The sequence below is a fragment of the Ictalurus furcatus genome, chromosome 5, assembly GCF_023375685.1.
Source record: "Ictalurus furcatus strain D&B chromosome 5, Billie_1.0, whole genome shotgun sequence".
Classification (NCBI taxonomy): Eukaryota; Metazoa; Chordata; class Actinopteri; order Siluriformes; family Ictaluridae; genus Ictalurus; species Ictalurus furcatus.
The window spans coordinates 23,338,810-23,362,887 of record NC_071259.1 but is presented as its reverse complement, the minus strand read 5'-3'; the positions used below and the strand labels follow the sequence as shown (position 1 = coordinate 23,362,887).

Sequence of the window (24,078 nt, the reverse complement as noted above, 5' to 3'; positions counted from 1 at the left end):
ATCACTGATGGTACCATGCAGTTTTGGACATTGTCTTTGTGGACTTGTGTGTTAAGAGTTTGAGGACTCACTAGTCAGTAAAGTAGTATGCAGTATAAAATAGTACTCTGACCCATTATTTTTATTGTAGCTTTAAACATTGTCTTTGTGCCCATGCAGACTGGAACTGGTTGAACAGGAAGTTGAGACCGTGGGAACTCCACCCACTATATCCCGTCAGAGCTCTCTGGGACGCTGCACGATAAGCCACTATGATGGCCAACACTCCTTCCGACAGCTCAAAGTCAGGGTGAGACATTTATTTCTTCAGGAGTAAAAATTAACAGTGACAATAAAGAGTACATATTTTAATTATTTTTAAAATTCCAATCTGTTGCATATCTGTCAGCCACTTCTGACAGAGCGATGTCTTAGCATGTAAATCTATTTTGCACGAGATCTCATGGATTTTTATTTATGTTTTTGCTTGAGATCACATTTTCAGTGATTGCATTAAGTGGGTCTTAAGGGAAATAGGCGAAAAATTCAATTCACATTCCTTTTTTCAGCCTCAGGTAAGCTTCAATCTGAAGAGCCATAGTGGAGTGGACATCACGTCTCTAAACGCGAGCTGTGAGGATGCCACACCCCAGTCAGAAAACAGTCCAGCCAGAAACCTCTCTGCTGCTGACCTCACTAATGTCTAATCCTAATTCTATAATCGTAAAACATGGTCCAAAGACATAATGAGCCTGATCTCAAGTGTTTTAGCTGTAATCAAATGGAACGATGGAAGTCGATGGAATAGACATTTATATGAATTTATGCTTGTCAGTCAAAACCTTTTCTCTGGACATTTTTTATGATAATGTTATTAAATGTATGTTTTGTATTGCCAACACTGGTGCTGGGGTAAGATTTGGACTCAGATTTAGTTTTGGCACAAATACTGCACCTGATTTAACTTCATATAACATCATCCCATAATACATAATAAACATCTAGGGTCTTTTTTATGAACCATATAATGAAACAGTCGCTAATATTTCTGCAAATCCTGCAAGTAAGGCTTTGTTTTGTCCAATTCATAAAATCACTAACAAATATAGAGCTTTGTAAATAGCATGAAAGAATTATAAATTGTATCTTGTGTCTAACGCTATGGACATACAGTTGATTAAGCCTTAACCTTGCCCATCTGCCCATTAAGTTATTGACAATTGAAAATAATGCACAGCAAATAATGTACAGGAAATCGACTCTGTGTGACTCACCTGGTTCTGCAGACACAGGCTAAGCCTGGTCTTAGACTTAGAAGACTATTAAAGGAGAGACCCTGTAGAAAATATAAATTAGTCCAGGCCAAGACTTAACCTGTGAGTTAAAAACCAAGATAAAAGGTAAGAAACAAATCTGAGGCTGTTTTTTATCCTTTATAGACGTGTCTCACCCTGCACAGCGTCAGATAATCTACTAACAACACTAAGCTAAACCTGGGAGAAAGCTCTAATTATCTCTAACCTCAATGACTAATAAATTAATTCTCTCAAACAGAAAAGCCAGGCTTCTCTGTGATTAGGTGGTTTTGGCAATTGGTACCTGTAAGCTTTTTTTTCCATTTTTGATTTTTCTTTTTTATATTAAAGATCGATATAAAGCCAATGAGGGCAGTCCAATAATTGTAAATGTAAAACAGTAAATGATGGTTGATGAAAATCTGACAAGGTCAGTCCTATAATCTCACCATGGAAAATTTAGTATTAGTAATAGTACTTTAGAACCTCTGCCCTCTGAGCCCCGAGTCATGTGATAACTCACCTACACAATGGCACCAAGACTGCTCATAAAGCTGGTTAAACATTGCAGCACACCCCCGCTGCTCTGAGAAAACCTATCATATACATGTGATAGCATTCCATTGGCATATTTGGAGTTTATGCATCACAGATGTCAGCATATTTATATGGTTAAAACCCAAAAGAAACATCTGGGATTGGTCCGGAAATGGCCACTATAAAACAGTTAAGAGGGATGAGTTACATTGTGTTTGCTGATCTCACTCTCGCCAAGGCCAATATTGCAATAAATAACCATTTATTATGCATCATAGGTGTCATATGGTTTAGTGGTTTAGAATAAGACAGAATGAAAGAAAGAAAGAAGGGGAATGCACTTGGTTTGCCACATGGTTGGCACAAGGTGTCACCCTTCATATAAGCCTCCTTAGCCCAACTCTGACCTCAAATCACATCTCTCAGATGTTTATTACTCCTTTACAATTCATCACTCCTATGCAACTCTTGCAGACATATGAATTATATCTAACTTCAGACGTGATGAATCATACCATTGTCCTCCTTAATGGCTTTACCCTGGTTAGGGCACAAGATGGGATAATTCACCCTGGACAGGACACCAGTCCATTGCAGGGCTTACACACACACACGCACACACACAGGTAATTTAGCATAGCCAGTCTGCCTAACTGGACAGTTTGAAGAAACCTGAGAACCTGCAGAAAACCCACACAGCTACATGTAGCCAAAATAGCAATGTCATCATGTTGCCATTCATTTTTACACCAAGAAACAAAAAAAAAAACCGAGTTATTCTGCATCTTTGTACTATACTAATTTAGGTGTTGCCATCCGCCAGTAAAACACTTCCGTTTCAGCCTCCGAGTGAACTCATCGCTGGGTGTCAGTGGGCGTGTATCTACTGTAAAGCGCTTTAACCTCAGTGCTGCTGTCTCACCGAGCAGGCACAGGAAGACACTTAACGGCTCAACAACATTCACGTTTATCTTTGTGCTTTCTTTCCCTCTTAAATTAGCTGTCCTGTCTCGTTTAAATCTAGAATCAAGTTGCACAACGTGTAGTGTGCGAAAATATTAGCACCTTTTATCCACTAAACTCCTGAGATACTTTTCTGAATCGGAGCGCTACAGTTACAGGGTAAGTGAGGCGTCAAAGTTACGTTTTACATTTTTCTAAGCGGTTTTACGACCTACAAAGTCCTTACTTAGAGCTTTATTTCCGTTTTGGTATACTTGGACAATTGCTGAACACAACTTTTTATTCAGTTGTAGACGGTTTACACGTTATGTGAAACCAAACCAAGCAAACAGAAAAACTTGCTGTTAGGGCGGTCACTCGAGTCGCGTGAACCAGGATTTTTATTAACTTTATGATGCTTTTATGTTGCTTATGTCTCAAAGTTACTGTAAGGAATGAGTCTTATTAGCTAATAAAAAGATAGATATATCTTTTTAAAACTTTCTCTTTGTTGTACTGAAATGTTGTGGTGTGTGTTTTTATCTTCAGCATGCTCGTATGCGTTTAGTTAAACCGATAGGATTATATTAAGGGGGGAAGAACAGCCTTGCTACTACATATCTTAAAGTCCTTTTCAGGTATAGTGGGCCTATTGGTGTTCAGTGCACGTGATTTTAGGCTCCGCCCACACGTCCAAAACCATTTGTAAGTATAAGCGGTTCTGGACTTCTGGTTGATGTTAAATGAAAACATTTATTTCATTAAATTTTAATTATAAGTTCATTAAATCACGAAGTGATATTATCTTTTTAAAAACGGTTCAACTTGGAGCCCTTTCTCTCTTGTATGGTAACTTTTTAGTGCTCCAAATATCCATAACTGTATCTGTGTTTGAATTTAAACAGGAAGTGGGCGTGGCCTAAACTACAATGTGTGGTTGGTTGTTTGTTTGTTTGTTTGTTTGTTTGTTTGTTTCTAAATTAACAATTTCCCTGGGTTAGGGAAACATTGAGAAAACTATGGAATTAAATATGTGCCAAAGGTGTCAGAAGTATTGAGCGTAACTTTTCGATGAGAGAAGAAAAACGCTGAAAGTGAAAACAGTGAACTCGGTGGCAAAAATGTAACACGGTCTTCAAATAAACAGCATTCTTTGTTAACAGTTTTCTAAGCTTCCTTTTCGCTAATTATGGTTTATGAATTCACTGGCAGTTTTCGTTAACATTTACGTTCACCGCTCTGGCACAAATCTCTCTTGTAGGTGGGATTAACAGCGCTTTACTTTCATGTGCTAGTGAGATTTGGATCGACAGCTCGAGTGTCCAGCTGAGGAGGAGGATGATGATGATGACGATGACGCCGCTCCTGAGAGCTCATCTTGAAAAAATTGTTGTATGAAACTACCCAGACTTCAAATATTAATTACGAGCTAATACACTATAATAATATGTAAGTAAGTAATTTCCACTACAACGTGCAAACACTATAACTATACAGAGAACCACATCCAGAACACTCTAGATAATTCGCACCACTGAAGCCTGTACTTCCTGTGCAGGGAGCTGTCGATCCAAAATCGGTAAATCTAAATGGATGATAAGCTCCGCCCACAGGAGGGGTTTGTGGCAGAATGGTGAACGTAAATGAAAACTTTGGAAGCGTGCGTTCATAAACCATGATTATGACATGCAGTTTATTTGAAGACTGTGCTAAATTTTTTTCCACGGAGTTCACTGTTTTCAATTTCAGAGTGTTTTTCTTCTTTCTCACTGTATGTTTGTTTCTTGAAAAGTTATGCTCAATACTTTTGGCATACATTTAATTCCATAGAAAATCCCAGAGGTGGAAATGCCAGCATTGTCAGCATGGTCTGTGAATTCTGGCACTGACAGTTCAAATTATGAACTCATCACATGAGTTCATAATTCTTCTTGACTAGAGATGTACACTTGATTAGAGGTGTGTGGTTATTTTTTTGTTGTTGTAAATCCCGCTCACCCTGTTTGACATTTGTTTGATTTTAAGGTGATGCATCTTGCCAAGCATTCAAGTATGCGTGCACGATCACTTATTTTACCCTATGGATTAACAGCGGAGCCTCTTTATGGTGCTCCTCAAAGCACCTAAATACTGGCCAGCTTGCACTCACTTCTGCATAGCACTTGAGAGCTCTCACTGGACACAGGACTGGCTTGGGTACATTCTCATCTGCAAGGGCAGATAGATTGATAGGTTTATTAATCTACCACACAACAATATCTTTGGCATGGGTAGATTTGGCTAAAGCATTACATTTGAGCTCTGGCCCCCAAAACAGACCCTGCAATGCAAGTCGCAGACTCAATTGGCTGTAATGGTCTCCCAGTGACAAACCATCAATCTGTCCCAGGTGCAGTTTAGGGCAGCCCCAGAAAGAGATGCTTCCAGCCAACTCTGCAAAGAGAAGATACAACTGGCATGTAAACAGAGGACCAGAGCTCTGGTTTGATTGGTAGTGGACATGGAAGGCGCTTTAATAACATTAACAAGGTAATTGTATATATAGCACTATTGCAGAATTCTTTACACTTAATAAATGGTTGTGACTGAGAAGTCGCATTACTCTTAATATTGAAAGAAGAAGCAGCTGAGATACACAAAAAGTAAATATCTTATGACTGTTTTCAGTAAATGAAATGAAACAATAAATACACTTTGGCGATTTTTGGAAAATTGTCCTTGATTTTGTCATAATCCTATAATTTTGGATGTAGCCCCGTTTGTGCTGTCTGCTTGCCTGGATTTCTCTGTCCAGGATGCCCCAGTGTTTTAGTAGTGTTTTCGTCTCAATTCGCCTACTTATACTACGCACTGAAAGTATGTGATCTTTTTGTGAAGAAAAAGTATATACTTTCGAGAGTGTAGCAAAAGAGTATGCCAGTACTGGGACATACTAACACATCGTGTAATGAAAGAGAAGGTTGTTTCCTAGTTATGCACACTGTCAGCGTAAACAAACTCCTCACTGCATTTCAGCATTTCTTCATTCATTATTCCTTATATAATATATACTATATAGTTTAATTTACCATTCCCTTGATTTATTTTTCCACACTTCTCTAAAATGCGTCCTTGAATTCGGTGAAGCAAACCGTCACAAAACTCCTCCTCCCTTACACGAGGAGTTGTGGGCAATATTCGCTGAAAAAGTGTCCACAGTTCAACACTTCGAAAATCTAGTGGAAATAGTAGAGCTTCCGGGTGCCTCTGGGAATCGTGTCAACATACTACGATTTGGGTCACAGTAATTCTAATCCCGGAGACTATTTAGGACGGATTGTAGGTGAATTGGGACGCAGCATAAATGTTTTTGTAGTGTGTTGTGACCATTGTAACTATCCTCAGCTGTTCCACAAGTGTTTCTGTGGGTGTGTGTGTGTGGACTGACACAGCTTTTTTGAATCAGTGCACACTGATGTCAAAAGTTCACCTCGGTATTTGTATTATATTGCAAGGTTTATCACAGCAGCCATATAATTGCATTCTTTTATTTTGTCCACATGTTGCAGCTTGAGATGGGAGCTATAAAAACATTCACATATGAAGTGAACACCAGGTTCAGGACGAGGAAACACTGGTCTACCATATGGACAGCCAGCTGAGCACATTAGCATTATGTTGGTGTCATGATATGTGAGCTGCGTAATTAGTCGATTATTAGGATTAGGTTTTTGGCAGTGAGTTATTATAACTAAAAAAAACCTACAATAAATGTATATGTTCTTTTGATCACCGTGTGGTGTAAAGAAATACTCATAAATTACCCAGCATCAATGTAATTTTTACACCATGTCTAATATTTTAGCACAGAAAAGCACAGAAGAGTTTATCTACTTTATGGCTGCCAACAGTACTAGGGGTGTATCAGTACACAAAATTGTAATTTGATAGGATACAGTAGTGTAGTGTCTCAATACATTTTCGATATCAAAAAAGGAAGCACTGCCTGAATATGTGCCTCAGGTTTCGGTCTTCAATTGATAAACATTATAAAAGTACAATAATTGAAACATAATAAAGACACAGTGATTGCTTGTCAGACTCTTAGCAGGAGATAATGAAGCAAAACCTGAACGTAATAAAATGACCCATGATTAAGCTTTAACTGGTGTGACTAACAAGCAGGCATGTGTGAAGCACAGGAGTTTTTACATTCTGCTGTTAGTTAGAGTCATGTAGCTCTCTGTAGCCCTAGATGTGTTTTTGAATCCTGTTGATCTCCAAGGATTCTCCCTTTGCTTCAGGGGTTTCCTCTGGGTACTCTGGTTTCCTCCCCCAGTCGAAAGACATGTGTTGTTGGCTGACTGGTTTTTCCAAATTGTCTGTAGTGTGTGAATGGATTCCCCTTGGATAATCAGTACAGAAAATTCGATAGATGGATGGATGAATGTAGCAGAGAGTTTAATATGTGTGTACACATAGTGTGTGTGTGTGTGTGTGTGTGTGTGTGTGTGTGTGTGTTGCTTGATGTTTTTGTCTAGTCTTTGAGACAATGCAGAATGGTGATGTCAGACATGTCTGTGGTATTAGCACCTGTGTATTGTTCTCATAGTTGGCAGATTTGGCACACTGTAGTCTTTTGGTCCAGAACTCACTGGCCATCAGCATCAGTGTTTACTGGGAAGCCGAAGCGCTCCCTTACACTTGCAGAAATCTTCCAGTTCTAGTCATTGCTGCTTTTCCTGCTAGTATTCCAGTGGGTTTGTTTGTGAAAAACGGTGTGCTTATGAGAAGTGTGTTGTTTTTTTTAAACCCCTGTAGCCTTTGCTGAATTGAGAAAAAAGGAAGCTACTTTGTCAGAGGAGGAGCTGTGGGCTTGATTGAGTTTATTACACATCACGTAATAAAAGCACTATTTTATGATGACTAGCCTACTTTTTATACAGTCTGTTGAATGTATTGTTCAGTACGAAGATGCACCAAATCGTCAGCCCCATTTTGATTGATAAGATACGCTTTATCGTTACACCCCTACTACCTACGCTATATGACCAAAAGTATGTGAGCACCTGACTATCACACCCATACTGTGTGTGTATCCCTAAACTGATGCAATAAAGTTTGAAGCACACAATTGTCTACAATGACTTTAGCATTAAGAATTCCCCTTTACTGGAACTAAGGGGCCCAAACATGTTTCAGCATGACAAAGCCTCTGTGCACAAAGTGAGGTTCATGAGGTTTGTGTGGGAGAACTTGAGTAGCATGCAAAGAGCCCTCAACCCCACTGAACACCTTTTAGGATGAACCGGCTCGTCACCAAGCTCCAAGCCTTCTCGTCCGGCATCGATGCCCGGCCACACTGATTCTCTGGCGGCTGAATGAGCACAAATCCCCACAGCCACACTCCAAAATCTAGTGGAAAGTCTTCCCAGAAGAGTTGAGTGTATTCTAACAGCAAAGTGGGACTAAATCTGGAATGAGCTGTTTAAAAAGCACGTATGGGTGTAATTATTCAAGTGTCCACAAACTTTTGGCAATATAGTGTACCTATATTTTGTACCTGTTTCTACTAAGATGAAAAATAAACAGATAGATTTAGGTTGTGTTTTTTATTATAATTTTATTGGGCAAGACAAAGCATTTATATAGAAATCTTTGTGATGTATTCAATGACGGAGAAGAGAGCAACAGATTACAATAAAAAAGACCGAACGTAAATATATAAATGCGACGTAATTCCTTGTCAGATTTATGAACTTGTAAAAGTATCAAATCTAAGTAGAAGCTGAACATTCGACATTATGTTGAGGGTTCTCTCTACTGTAATGTTTCGAGGGGATTAATGGATAGAGAGAGTTAAATATGGCTAAAGAAAGTTAATAGGGAGGACGTAAACTGAAAGTTCTATACATTTCCTTTATGCACTGAAATATTGATTCTCAGATTCTCTGTCACTGTCCCTACCACAGTGGAGGTGCCAAACAAGAAGCTGCTTACGATAGTGGTGTATCAGTCTCCAGTACTTAGGTAGAATACTGTGGTATTACGGGAGCTTAAAAGACATCCTGTGGTAAATTTAATGCTAAAAGCCTTCTTCTGAAGTGGGTTATGGGATCCTTGTTCTGAAAAGCCACAGTGGTAGTGTAAAGTCTGTGTGTGTGAGAGAGAAAAGCAAATCTTCCCTATATTTATTATTTAGTCCTTCTATGGTACTAAAAAGTTATAGTAAGGGGGGAAAAAAAATTCCCAAGCACAACAACTCCAGGTTTCACATCAATGCTGATGTAAGAGGTAGGCGTATTCTGTTTACACTATGTCTAATGGTGTAAAGTTTGCATCGAACAGGCTGTGAAACGCATGACACATGACAAATCCTTGCTGAAGATTTGAACATTCATGATGTACCTGGTGGGAAAAAGGCTCGAGATTGCACTGTAGATTACAGCTGACATAAGTTGGCAGTTTTACTTGAGCTGGAGAGCTCAAATTTCCAGTGGAAATATAGCAAATATCTAAACAACAAAATCTCAACACTGTCCTCTGGCTGGAGTTGAATAATATATTTAATCATGGATTGGATATTTGAAAGTAGAGATTTTGTTAGCCTGGTAGTTCAACCAAAGAGAATAATAACTTAAATAACATACAATTATACATTCAGTGTTCTATTGTACTTTTAAAAATAAACAGGGATATGTAACGGGGGTGAGTCATATACTGTACATAGTCATTATGCCATGTATTATTGTATTATTAGTTCAAGTGTTAAACTGTCTCAAGTTCATTTCAAACCTACATTAGTGTCTGAGGGTTGTTGATGTCTCAGTGCCACCAAAGGAAGCCATCATAGCTGAGTAATTAGGATCAAATCCATCACAGAAGCAGTGAAAACTAAGTGCACCAATGAGCCTATAAAGGCCAGGTTATGTAAATAATAATACTAGAAATAATACTAGTAAATAATACTAGAAATCTAAAATGTACAATTGAAATAAAGGTTAACAATGTGATGGAATGAGGAAAGTGGGAAGAAAAAAAAGCTGTTCACATTACCTTATCTGTGAGCTACAATGGCATGTTTCTAGATTTTCAGATCACCGATGCTTGAAATAAAGGTTGTGTAAGATATGTCGTAGGTTCATTGAGAGTTTGTTTCCCAAAGTTATCCTTTAAAGGTATTAAGAGATTTGAAAGCATTGCATACCATCATGAACGTCAGAAAAATTCAAATGTTAACGCTACAGCCATTCTGCTGGTTATATCCATTCTGTAATACATTTACTGTGGACTTTATGAGAAACACCTCAACACCTGTTCATTCTTGCAATTATACAATCAGCCAGTCAAGTGGCAGTGCTGTGGCTTTAGTTAATGTTCACATCAAGCATCAGAAAGGGCATAAATGTGTTCTTTGTGTGACTTTGACCGTGGCATGGTTGTTGGTTCCAGACGAGCTGGTTTGAGTATTTCAGAAACTGCTGATCTCCTGAGATTTTCACACACAACACTCTAGCGTTTACACAAAATGGTGCAAAAACATCCAGTGAGTGGCAGTTGTGCAGGCAGAAACACCTTGTTGATGAGAGAGGTCAGAGGAGAATGGCCAGACTGGTTTGAGCTGACAGGAAGGTTATGGTTACTCAAATAACCAGTGTTTACAACCATGATGAGCAGAACCACTGAGCAGAACATACTGAACCATGAGACAGATGGGCTACAACAGAAGATGACCACATTTGGTTCCACTCCTGTCAGCCATGAACAGGAATCTGAGGCTATACCGAAACTGGATCATTGATGATATTTTTCTTCAACTGTTAAGTTTCTTGGCTGACAGGAGTGGAATCCCATGTGGCTTGCTTGGCCGATTGTATAATTGCATGAACGAGCAGGTGTACAGGTGTTTCTATTAAAGTGGACAGTGATTGCATATCTATCAGTTACTTGATGAGATCTGATAAATGAACAGTACAACAAAATCTCATCTGTGAATTGATTGCACCATGACCTATAACATGTAAGCTTGTTGCAAAAAAATGTGTAGAGAGAAGCAGTTAGTTAGCGGTTAGATAGTAATTGTCCGAGAATGGGCATGTAGAAAATGCAGAAAGTGCAGAAATAAGCTACTATTGAGAGAGGCAGTCAGACAAATCAAAAATGTGATGCAAAATCCAGGCGAGGCAAAACACGTGAATATATAAACATGCAAAAAGTCAAAAACAGGAACAAGGCTTGGTAATGCACAGGAGGCAAAACACTGATTAATACTGTGCGGGGAACAAACACGAGGGGTTTAAATACACAGATTAATCAAGGGCGAAACAGGAACAGGTGTGCGTCACACGTGAGGGGAAACGACCAATGATACAAGGGTGGATATAGGAAAACAAGCAAGACATAAACACACGTGGTAACATAAACAATGACATGGCAATGTGGAAGGCGGTCCATGCTATGGGGGAAATCCCTGACAGTAATCTGTTCATAGTGCTATCGAATCTCTTTATATGCACAATATGGCATTTCTACAGGATGTAGTGGCGATGTATTGAGGCATTAATATTAACGTCATTAACAACAGCAGCTGTGTAGGTAAAGTGTAATGTTACTCTACATTATTATTTGCAATGCATTGCAAGAGTAATTGGAACTAGACTGGTACATTTCCTGAAGAAAATGTGAGTGGTGCTTGCCGTGGCGAAACCAGGACGGGCCACCAATACTTTCGAGAGCCGACCGTGTAGGGCGCCAATACTTTCGAGAGCCGGACAGACAGGGTGCCAATACTTTTTAAAGGCAGACAGATCAGGCGTAATACATTTTAGTGCCGAATCTGTACGGAGGCAATACTTTTAGAGCTGGCCGTGCAGGGTGCCAATACTTTTGAGAGCCAACCAAATAGCGTGCCAATACTTTTGAGAGCTGGGCAGATTGGGCGCCAATACATTTTAGAGCTGGACGTGTCCGGAGGCAATACTTTTAGAGCTGGCTGTTTAGAGCACCAATACTTTTACAACTCAATGCAAGTCTATGTGAAATTTTCCAATTTTGAGCTTCCGTAGCTGGAATTTTGGCATTCCGATCGCTTATAAAAGTCATAGCACACCTCTCCTCAATAAGGCGATCGATTTGACACCTCACCTGTGGAATTCTGACAAAAGCTGCGGGACTAGTTACGTGCCGAAAAAAAAGTGGAAGAAGAATGATAAGTATGCAGGATAACAATAGTAGTGCTTTTCGAGCACCACTAATAAATCAAGTTAGAAATGAAAATATTTGTGGAATTCGAATTCGGAGTTCGATGGAGTAGGACGCGAAGTTGGAGGCTCCTGCTGATTCCGATTAAAATTGTAATTAATTAGCGCTTTTCGGTCATACAATAGATTTTGACTTATTCTACTCCGTCTCCTTGTTTGCACTTTTAAATTTGTGGTACGTTAAAATGTCTGGAAAGAACACGAAAACCCGTGGTAGCATTCAGACACGACTGAGGCCAAGTGTGTGCGCCGTGAGCGAGTCCCCTTCTTCCCCTGAATCCGCGCCGCCGAGCAGTGACTTTGACTTCGCCGCCCTCAGGCTTGAGTTGCTGGCTTCATTGAGGAAGGACATTGCCAGTATTTTTGAAAAGGAGCTCCAGGAGATTCTCAGGGGTGCGCTGTCTATTATCCAGCTCGACCTGCAGGCCTTGAAAACACAGCAGGCTAGTGATAAAGTTGCTACCGAGGCTACCATGTCAACACTGAAAGGTACTGTTGGGGAAATGGAGCACGCGCTCTCTGGTTGCACCGATGACATAGCTCACATGAAGACTACTATCGAGTCTCTCACTGCGACCGTGACTCAATTAGAGAATAAATGTGAGGATTTGGAGTCGAGGTCACAGCGCAATAACGTTAGGATAGTGGGAGTTCCAGAGGGCGCTGACACATGTACAACTGCTGCTGTAGCGGCCTTGTTTCCAGTAACCTTGGTGTATTCTGCAAAAGCAGTGTGATGTGCCGTTTTAGCGACAATAGTATTAACTGACGCATGTACAACATTACTTACGGTACTACCGTATTGACGATACTACCGTTTAAAAAAAATACAGCGGCATAGGCGATACTTTGAAGCTTTAGTATCGCGATACTACCGCAGTACCGCTATACCATGCAACCCTAATGGAAATATTTGTTTATGTTTGTTTGGTAATTCATTACTGCATTCAAAAGCTCCATAAAGACATGGTTTGCCAAGGCTGATGTGGGAGAAAATGAGTTGCCTCATACATTTGGCCATATTGTGTAGGCAGTGGTAGCTCAGTGGTTAAAACATTGCCACTGCTGGGCCCTTGAGCAAGGCCCTTAATCCTCAACTGCTCAGTCGTATAAATGAGATAAATGTAATTCGCTCTGGGTAAGGGCGTCTTCCAAATACCATAAATGTAAATGCATATTGTTTGAGATATAATAATGTATTATGCAACAGTTAGTTCTGCTCCACTAATTTGATTGGACAAGCAGTATTGCAAATATGCTGATATTTAGTATATAACAGCACTGGTACATTTCACTCTTTGTATCACTCTGCTTGCCTCTGTTTGCTACACAAATTTTCAATTCTAGCAATAGTTAATTACACTAAAACCGTTACTACACTTACTATAGGATGTCAGTCAGTCTGTGCATTGCACGGCAACACGTAACACTCGATCCAGCTGTGGCTCCTTTGAGAACTATTTTCACTGACCGAGCAAAAATAAACAAAATATTTGGACCTATTGTGTGCGTATTGTATGAAATGTTAGTTACTCTATACTAATTTCTTGTTTATAGAACTGTTGTATAAAATCAGTATCACATTCCACAGGTGCGATATTGCTTAATTGAAAAATTGCTTGCTTGTTTGTTTTTTTGGAGAAAAATTCCTGTTATTCTCTGGATGCTTGTTTTTGTGCCGCTGCACAGATTTATATTCCTCTTGCTTCAGTGATTTAAAAGAAAAAAAAAAACAATAAAAATTTAGACAGTTTATCTTGCCTCCACCGGAGTCACCCTGTCCTCACAAACCACTTAAACTGAGTGTACAAACAATCCAGAACATGCCACGCTAACATTTATCTTCTCTGTTGTTGACAAATTTCTTGCTGTTGTACTTTAGACAAGTACAGAGTACTATGAAACGTCTATGAAGGTAGATATTATTGTCTGGAGGCCAAGAGTGCATATGCATAAAAGAAATGACATGCCTATGTGCATTCAGTTGATCATATTTGTATATGTAAATGAAAATAAATTCAATTGCAGTTTGCAGAATGCTGAACTTGCAATTCAGTTCAATTTTAATTGTATAGCGCTGTTAACAATGGACATTGTCTCAAAACAGCTTTACGATAACGTTGTAAACATAATCACAAGAGACAGATTTTAAGTGTGTGAATTTATCCCTAATGAGCAAGCTGGTGGCGACGGTGGAAAGGAAAAACTCCCTAAGATGATATGAGGAAGAAACCTTGAGAGGAACCGGACTCAGAAGGAAACCCGTCCTCATGTGGGTGACAACTGATAGTGTGAAAGTAAAGGGAAGTTCATTATGGTTTTATTATGAAGTCTGTTTTGATGAACGAATCCACTGTTCACTAAAGGAGACCTGAGTGCAAAATTATATGTGGTAATTGCAGTCTTAAGGCCACAGCAGCAATCGTAGTTCCAGTAAGCAGCTTGTTACCGTTGTTGTAGCTCTCAAATGATTACTTACATTAGTGATTTTGAACTTTATTTGACATTCTATATACGGTTTGTTTGAGCCTAACGACTTTAACGTGTTTAATGTTTTTTGTTTTTTTTAAATCCACTCTGCTTATGCCTCATCTACGATCTTATATCTTGGCAGAAATAGTTCCAGGCAGTAATAGGCTATGATTTACACAGGCTCGAAGTTTTCCATTACCTTCAGGGATAACAGAAAAAAGGCCTCCATTCATGGAAGAGGGAATACTCCCTGCATTCTTGCAAGGGGGTAAGAGTAAGTAAAACATTGTGCCCGAGTCATTTAACAATGTTTTACTTTCTTTGAGGGCTGCTTTCCCAGCATTGTATTTATTGGAGCCAAATGCAGTTCTGTTGATCTGCATTGTATTAAGGCTTTTCCAGTTGGATTGGTCATTATCTCACACAAGGGTGAGTGTACCGGTAATAGCGATAGCATCAAAAAATACAAGCATGCAGAATAGCCAGGAACTAGTGACTTGGGCCTTGGAGCACTGCAAACAGGTTGGAATTAAAGCCAGGGATTAGAAACGTTAACAGGGGAGGAACAAAAAATTTTAAAAAAGTTTTCATTGAACATTCTGTTTTGCTCACTGAACCGAACTCTAAATTAGAGATGGCACCTAAATTTTTTTGTAACAAGCTTTATTTTAAAAAATGATTATTTTTAACTTGGTAAACATGATTTTTTTTAAACACATTTTTTGTTCAGTTAAACACTTCAACTTAAAACTCACTTTATTATACATTATCTATAATATTTGCAATCACATTGATGCATAAATATATAGGAAAAACATGTATATGTAAATATTTCCAGATCCTAGGTGTCGCATTGGTGAGATCTCTACTCAGAATTGTTCCAGAGTGAGAATGTTATTTCAAAAAGTGGTTAGTAACTTTTTGTTTTTGTTTCAGTGTGATTTCAGGAAAGTATAGTCTAAATGTAAGGGAGCTTTCACACTGGCAGTTTAGTCCAAAACAGAGCACATTTTGCATGAAAAATTGGTCATGTGAAAGCTGTCATGCGGACCAGGAAGCGCCGAACCCGAGTCCTGAAGGAGGTGGTCTGAGTTCGGTTGCACCGGAACTGTACCACGAGCCTCGTGAACATGAACACAACTCGTACTCGGGTCCGCACTTATTCAGGAGGTAAAGTAGCCTGTGCGTGTGTTTCCGCAACACACGTGTACCATGAGTGGCAGGGGAACGTTGTGGGACACAGAAGAGGTCCACTGCTGCGCATAATATCTGCACTGAGTTCGCATGCATGTTCGCACTGTCGCACTATGTTCTCCATGCACGTTCGTGATGTTAGATAAACACAAATGCACTCGGGTTCGATAGAGTCAAGCGACACTTCAGGGGGCGCCGGGAACAATCGCACTCGGATTCAGACCGCAGCAAACATTCCCAGTGTGAAAACCACCTTAAGGTGTTTGCAAATAGGCTTCAATTCCTGCCCAGAACGCATCACATCCTGTACGCATGGCTACAGGAAGATGATCAATACGATACTGATATGAAAGATCTCGTTATCGGCTGATACCTGATACTGACTACGTTTACATGGACAGCAGTAATCTAATTATTGACCTTACTCTGAGTAAGATAATAATGTGATTAAGGTGTTTACATGAGTCGCTTTTAGAATACTCCTGTCATGTTCCCGTTTTACATGTTTTAGAACATAATTAGATTAACAGCCCGCGTCATTACGTCACCGGGCCACGCCGTCCGACGTCCCTCCAGAATTTCACGTATCAACATACAGTTCGTCTTCGTTATGGTACCGTATACAGTTTTGGGTGTTTTTATTTTTTTTTTTTACGAACGCTTTAAGTGCAGTTAATTATTTGTCATGCTATATGTGCTAATAGACAACTGCTTGAAGCGGTGGGTGTGTCCCAAATCACGTAGTTACCGTCTATATAGTAGCCGAGATACATGTATTTTTCCCCACTACAGGCCTATAGTAGGAAAGTATGCGATTTGGGACACAGCCAAACTCTCTTGTACGCCGTAAAACGTAAAACTGCCGTGTGTGATCGTGTCCTGTCGCAAAATGCGGTGAAAACTCCCACACGACGCTCATGATGTGATTAAGGTGTTTACATGTCACTACTACACGACCATAATGCGACTAAAACAGGAGTACTCCACCTGTCTTAATTCGATTATTGCTTACTTCGATTATGACCTTAATTAGATTAAGGTAAGTAAAAATTGCTGTTTACATGGTAGTTTCTTAATTAGAGTATGGTCTTAATCGGATTAAGAGTGGATTATTGTTGTCCATGTAAACGCAGCTACTGATCCACTACTTACTGTATATCACCTACAAAACAAATTTAGTTCTTTCGGAAAGAGACATGGTTACGTACTTACTTACTTACATACTTGCGTACTTATTTACTAAATCCAATTAACATTCATTTCTTACCAGTGTTTTGGGTCCATTTCTCTTCTGTTTTTTTTTTTTTCTTTTTATGTTTTTCCATCCCAGGTAGATACGGACATTTTATGATCGCCGCTTCTTTGTGATCTTCTGACGTTCGTTACCAAACAAGGGTCAGGTCACATAAACCTTTTCATCAAATGATAGTAATGTGTGCTTTTTTTTGCACATATATTTTAAAACTCAAGGAGTGGTCCGAATTAAGAATTATGTATCGTTAGCATATTTTGTCAGTAGATAGCTGTTTATGGCTTTGAGTTTATTGCTCTATTTTGCTCCTTGTGGAATAGCAGAAACTTTATTGGCTGTACTGTATGTTTGACACCCCTGGTGTAGTGCCTGGAGAGTGAGGGGAAATTAAGAAAGGTTGTTTCAGTTCTCTCATGTTTTTATCGTGGGTTTAAGCTAATTAACCACAGGCATTTTTTCATATCCTTTTTTTTTTTTTAACCCATTTTTACTGTCAGCTCATACTTGAGTACAGTACAATACAGTACAAAGGAACATGTGTTTCTTAACTGAACTGCTTTGTTTGTTTGTTTCAGAGTGAACTATGTGTGATCATTATGTTTTACTAAGAGTATTGTTGTTATTTATATTGTGGAATGATACCATCCAGTTAATAGTTTTAATTCATGGCTATTATTCTTCTTATTTCCAGTCCATCTCGCCTCATTACATGTCACCGTGGGGAAGAGATACACTGTAGGCTACCACCCCAGGAGCCAACATCTAAACGTGATCGAGTGAGAGTTGAAGAGTGAGTGAAGAACTGAAAGAGGTGACGTCTCAGGGAGCGGGAGACAGCTCATCACTGGACATGTCGTACAGCAACCAGACTCCCCCCGACTCCAGCAGCAACAGCGGCAGCTCCAGCTCGGCGTCTCAGTATGCTACGGCGGCGCTGGGCGTGGGGCTGCTCGTGCTGGGCATCGTGATGATCCTGTGGAGCGTGGTGCCTGTCGATGGATCCTTAAACAACTCTCAGACTACAGATGGGCAAGTTAGGAACACATCGTCAGTGGGCTTTGTTCTGCTGGGCACAGGAGTGGCCATGCTGCTGCTCTCACTTTTCCTCGGCATCCAAAACAAATACCGAGCACAGAGACGATCCAACAGCAACGCTAACACAGAGCAAGGACAGCAGGGAGAGAGGTGAGGAGATACACACATCTAAGAAGCGGGGTAGAAAACAGTTTAAAATTTCTTTTGACACAAATACACCAACCAAATTTGTAGCCATTATACTACTTAGGATAAAATAAGATAAGATGTTACTGTACTGATCCCCTGTAAGGGAAATTCAAGTTGACACAGCAGCAGAAGTAGGAAGAGTATCATCAAAGAAAAGAAAGGAAATTTTCATAAATACCTACACAACAGAAGTAATAGAAAATAATAGGAACAGTAAAATAGATCTGAGTGCATGTACATATGCTATTTGTATACAGGGGGGAAATACGTCTGTATCCGATTCCATCAATATGTTTTACAATATTAAGGGACCAAAGGTCTTGGGAGAACTCTTTACTTTTACCCATAATGAGAATTTTCGTGTGACACCTTGGTAACGAAAAGCCTTTTTATAGACCATGAATTTACTAACCTAGCTGATATTAATGTGCACAGATAGGAGGTATAATTACTTACATATTTCAGCGGGTTCCTTGCCTTGCCTTACCTTGCCTTGGAGAACTGCTTTTTCTTAGTTTGGTCAATACTTTTTCCCCGCGTCATTCCACTTTGTTACACATAACTTTATTTATGGACTTTAATGTTGTGAATTCTTTATATTTCTGGATTTCTTGAGTTAATACTGATGTCTGGTGAAAATTGCATGTGAATAACCTGATTAGAAATATATTTACGGAAAAAAATGTCGACGCGTCCAATACTTATTTCCCCCACTGTATGGTACATGTGCAATATCCTTGATATTTTCAAACCCATGAAACCATTTAGTGGGTGGGATTTGGCTGTGGGAGTAGTTGGATCTTCCTGAGATAGTAAAACTGACACTTGCAGCATATTTATTTAGGATAAGTTGTAGTAGAAAATATTACCTTCTGCAGACACATAGAAGTTAAACTCACAGAGATGCCGTTGACTCCAAAGTAATACGTTTCTATTCCCATCACGGCCGAGGAGAACAGCTCCAACGACCAAAGTGTTACATGCAATTATATAGTTCACTGCACATGGCTAGTGTTTCGTTATCGGTTACAGGTAAACAAAGAATTTCATACATATTCGTCAAAATAGGATAAGAAGATCATGCATTATGATAAATGATTTCATAGTTAACAGGAAAGGAAACACATATGTGGCATAAACCTAAATTTACCACAAGTGCGAGAACTGCTGGCTAGAGCTACTTCGTCTTCACCGCAAGTTTGTACACTTCTTCTATTTATCGTACATAAAAAGACGTGACCGCAGCTTCACATCAGGTGTCTTAAATCTTCCTTGAGGGAGTGGGCCTGTCTCTACGCCTTAAACCAGACCCTAAAGAACATCTTCCTGTTCTCTCACACAACAAGTCTGGATAGAATGAACAGATGCGCTAGACTTCTTGGCACCCACAAAAGTGTTGTATCTACAGAGTATAATGAAGAATTAACTACTAGATAAATGATTAAGTCATTAGTAAAAATATGACATTAAATACACTTCCGTACAGTAACTTCTAACCACGCGCACATCAAGTCATATGTGAGCGTACATTTCCTATGTAAATCCTGTAATGTAGTGGTTGTTGCAGTGACCAGGCCAGTCCATTTTTATTTCATGGATACAGTTCTTGAAATCATCTACATATTGGTTATATGAAGGTATGCCATAGTGAAAGGAACTGAAAAAGATTTTTTAATTAGGAAACTAATATTAGCATACTATTAAATAAGCATTACTATAAAGTGCTGTCATTGGAGAATATTGGCTATTCATGCATAGCTACCCCGCTAACAGAACGGCATGCCGTAAAGTAAGATATAATGTAATATAATATGTCATCAGAGGCGTTAGCTGGACTGTTAATCATCCGGGGCTGAGCACAGATTCTTCTCCATGCATTTTTTCCAGCTCAGCTAGTAGCTTAAGTTTTGTTTTATGGAAGCTGAGGTAACATAGCTGCCAATGTATGACAAGATCAGAAATACTTGGATTCATCATAAAACTTTCCTCGGGTGCTGCCACTGTTTGTAGAACTACCAGACCAATAAAATATAAATCTTTTCTAACTGGGCTAGTTTGGTGTCTCTACCCAAGAAGAGGCACAGCTAAGCTATCATTGTACAGTATGGGTTTAGCCGCTACATTGCCATGCAAAGTACATTATCTTTCCTTATGCTCTGCTCATATCACGTTCACGTAAACTGGAACTCATATAAGCATTAACACACATTGTTTTCCTGCTCAGCATCAGAGGATGTTAGTGTTTCAGTTTCAACCCCTTTATATTCATTTCTCCTCACACTGTCTGTGTGAACTATCATTTGGCAGAATTGAAAGCTGTCAGCCAATAAGACACGAGTGTTTCCACGTATTTTCTGATTGTCTGATTGGTCTCGCTTCCATTCACATATGAAGTAAAATTTCAACACCGCCGTCTTCTTTTACTGACGTTCAGTTACATAGTGACAAACCGCTCCAAGTGGAGAATTATTCAGAGCTAAAGAAAATATCTTCAGGGCTGCAGCCCTCATGGCCCGGGTCAGATTACGCTCCTGGTTGTCACTGGAGCAGATAAAGATGAAAAGATTAACTAGCTGACTTGAATGGGTATTTAGCTCAAGGGACTTTTTTTTTTTTAGGATGATGTCAGTGTGGCCATGACTTCACCTGCATTTGGTTTCCATTGAACAATGCAAAAACAGAAGAGAAAATGATAGCTAGATAGAAGTCTTGTCTTTCTTGTGCTTTTTTATTACAATACTGGACTTTTTCTTACAATATTGAAATACATCTTAACAAAATGAACACGTTGATATGTATAAATTAAACAGTAACATGTATATCATTTAGCTACTGTCCTTACTTTCCATTGTTTAGTGCAGGATACCATGTAAAAAAAAAAAACCCCAGCTGGACAGCGCAGAGACAAACTAAGAGAGACATCATCATAAATTGCTAGTATGAATGCATGGGAAATACAGCTGTTATTATTTGGTATGAAGTCTTCCAGACCCACACTTATTTGTGAGGTAAACACCACTCGATATGCCCTTCCCTGACTTCCTGTTTCAGTGGATATTATGCCAACACACTGAATAACACTGCGCATTTCAAAGCACTTCACAAGGACTTTAAGAACTTATGTTTGTATTTGTACCCAGGCTAGGATAAAGCCGTTACTGAAGAATGATAATTTTAATAATGATGATGTTTGTGTGTGTGTGTAGGCAACCGGACGAAGCCGAGCAGTACACGGTACCCAGTTATGAGGAGGTGGTTGGAAGTACTCAGTACCCCATCAGCCAGTTCTCTCCACGGCAGAACAGCACCACCCATCTGCCAGCCTACGATGAACTGATTGAGACAGCACAGGATGACGTGGAGGGCTCTGGTCCACATGAACACAAGAACGGAGCAGACGATTTGAACTTGACACACATACCCCCCCATAAGACCAACCGCTCCGGCCTCAAACTGCTTCCACTGAAAGTGAGGAGGAAGAGCTCGAGCAGCTCGCTACAGGTCACTGTCTCCAGCATCGAACCCCTCACTCCTCCACCACAGTATGAGGAAAATCCCCCAGAGCTCCCACCAGCAGCACACTGACCATGTCAGCACTAACTCTTATGGCAGGAAGTGTGTGCTGTGATTTAAACACGCATGATGGTTTGGGCACTAATTCGTAATGTGCATCACAGCTGCAGTCATCACTATGTTCTGTACAGGAGCTGAAGACACAGTTTGTCTTCATGACTGAATAATAATGAAAGCTTCAATATATCCCATAGCTAAGGGAAGGAGAGTATTTGCTATGTGCTTCCTGTTTATTATATCCGAAGAGAGTGTTTCGGAGCTGGAGACTGCAGCAGACAAACACATTTTAAACAGAAACATGGGAGAGGTTTTCTAAAGGAATCTCTAATGGAAGTGTAATTAACACACTCAGGAAACATGTGCCAGTGTGCTCTGCATTAGTCTTCTCAGTCATTTGTGTTATTTAAAAAAAAAAATAAAAAAAAAAATAAAAAAAAAAACATCTTCTTAGTCTCAGCCTCAATGCCAGCTTCTGGCTTTATATTGTATTATGTCTTTCAACACTTCTCAACCTGAACAGTGTTACATGAATGATGAAACAGGGTATTTCACTTAACAAATAATTTTTATAATATCATGAATTATGTTCTTATGCTATACAACTCTGGCAACGTTCAAATGAAATTGCTGCTACAGAGCCTCCATGTTATTTAAGATCAAGAGCGTAACATAACAGCCAGACTACGACATGAAATAGTTCAATAGCGAGTTTAGCCAGCACCTTTTTTGTGTAATGGAGTTGTCGCATTATGTGTGATCGGTGACGTTCGTCTGCGCTCTGTGTCAGTACCCTTTACCGGGAGTGAGACTAGCCCTTGTTACCATAGTGACGAGCGGTGAAGTCATGAATGTGTAAGTGTGTTTGTGTGCCTCCTAAGGAGAGGAGACAGGGAAACTCTTTCACCATGCAGCTGCATGTTATATCACACATTGTCCTTTTGCTTTTGCTCTTTCACTGTTAGTAGTGTGTATACACACACACACACACATGCGCGTGCACACAAACACACACACGCTAACACACACATGCACATTTGTCTTACTATTATCGTAAGGACCGTCCACTGACATAAATATTAATACAGCTAATAAATACTATGCCTACAACTAGACCTAATCCTAACCTTAACCCAAGTAACCAAAAAGAAAACATTTTGACTCTTTTGGTTTGTTTGTTTTTTTCTCCATGGAGACCAACCAAATGTCTCCATAATACAAAAGCTGTCAGATATTCCTATACTCTTGGGGACAACATGCCTATACACACAGACCCACAAAGTATTTTTCTATTCTTCGTCTCTTGTTTATAGATCTTTATCTTACATTCCTTCACTTTGCCACACACCCTACGGACACAGACACACACTGCAAGAGTGATCAAATCATTTCACATACATAGCAAACATCTCAGTTTATCTAATTTCTGACTGGTATATGATGTATGATAGGAAAGAAAAGTACTTTTAAGACCATTTCACTGTCTGCTTTCTATATTTTTTTATGCATTCCATATTTTTTGTAACACTATTTAAGAGGAGGCTGACTCATTTCTGTTAGACGTACTCTGTTCATGACCACTCCCATTATTAAAAGGGTAACATGTTCTTAAACAATATATATACAGGCAATTTCTGAGACCAACTTCTCCTTTTTTAAAATATTTACGATTGAATCTTTCATGAAAATAAATGGAGGCTTTTGAACTGAGGATCTGTTTAATGGTGTTGATATGTTGAGTTATGTGTGTGCAGGTTTTGCAAATAGCTGGTTTCAGACGCATTACTGGGTATGGAAAACATTTGGCAAAAAAAAAAAAAAAGTTTACCGTTTCCATCTAGTGGTTAAAAGATTTTAATACAGCCTGTATTTCTGAACAACCTATAAGCATTAGGTCCTGTGCTGCACTTTCTTTCATGCACATGCATTTTTTTAAAAGAGAATGTTGAGAGTAAAAATGAGAATAGAGTGTCACAAAAGTCTCCATACACAGGGGACTGTGTTTGCCAGCACCGCGTTGGTTGTACCTTCGTCAGTGGATGTTCGTGGACATCCACTTGTAGGTTGGTCTGCAACACTTCCAGTCTTTTTGGATTTGTTAATAAGTTTGCCAGCAGTGTGGTGTGTGATCTGCTCGCCCTGTTTCCATCGCAACCTTGTGACAGCTTCCTGGTCCAACCATGAAAATGATACGTTCAATACGTTCTTCTTTTGTCAAAGGCGTTCTTAAAGGATATCTGAAAAAACTAATTTATATATATATATATATATATATATAACAAACTAAGTATGAAAAATTTTGGAAGACATTTTGCTAAAAAGTGTTAATTTCCTAGCCATGTGTGGAGACTTTTTGAGACATCCTAGAATAGTC

At 39.4% G+C, this 24,078-nt stretch overlaps 2 protein-coding genes across 7 annotated transcripts in view; both read left to right on the top strand.

The window, feature by feature from the left end:
* The window catches only part of kazna (kazrin, periplakin interacting protein a), a 61,535-nt gene extending 59,124 nt beyond the window's left edge, over window positions 1-2,411 (top strand). For both annotated transcript variants that reach the window (XM_053625330.1, XM_053625331.1), the window contains 2 exons: window positions 160-289; window positions 549-2,411. In XM_053625330.1, the coding sequence (XP_053481305.1) occupies window positions 160-289; window positions 549-686 (268 nt within the window). In that variant the 3' untranslated portion in view covers window positions 687-2,411. The remainder of the gene's footprint in view (window positions 1-159; window positions 290-548) is intronic.
* Window positions 2,412-2,647: 236 nt separating this feature from the next.
* On the top strand, window positions 2,648-22,649 carry tmem51a (transmembrane protein 51a). 5 transcript variants are annotated; one of them, XM_053625335.1, is made up of 4 exons: window positions 2,648-2,933; window positions 5,143-5,282; window positions 17,602-18,095; window positions 21,341-22,649. In XM_053625335.1, the coding sequence occupies exons 3-4, from the start codon at window positions 17,761-17,763 to the stop codon at window positions 21,717-21,719; spliced, it is 714 nt and encodes a 237-aa protein (XP_053481310.1). In that variant the 5' UTR covers window positions 2,648-2,933; window positions 5,143-5,282; window positions 17,602-17,760; the 3' UTR covers window positions 21,720-22,649. The 5 variants fall into 5 exon arrangements, with proteins under 5 accessions (XP_053481310.1, XP_053481311.1, XP_053481307.1 ...); XM_053625336.1 differs by lacking the exon at window positions 5,143-5,282 and adding an exon at window positions 4,015-4,202; XM_053625332.1 differs by lacking the exon at window positions 5,143-5,282.
* Window positions 22,650-24,078: the final 1,429 nt, after the last annotated feature.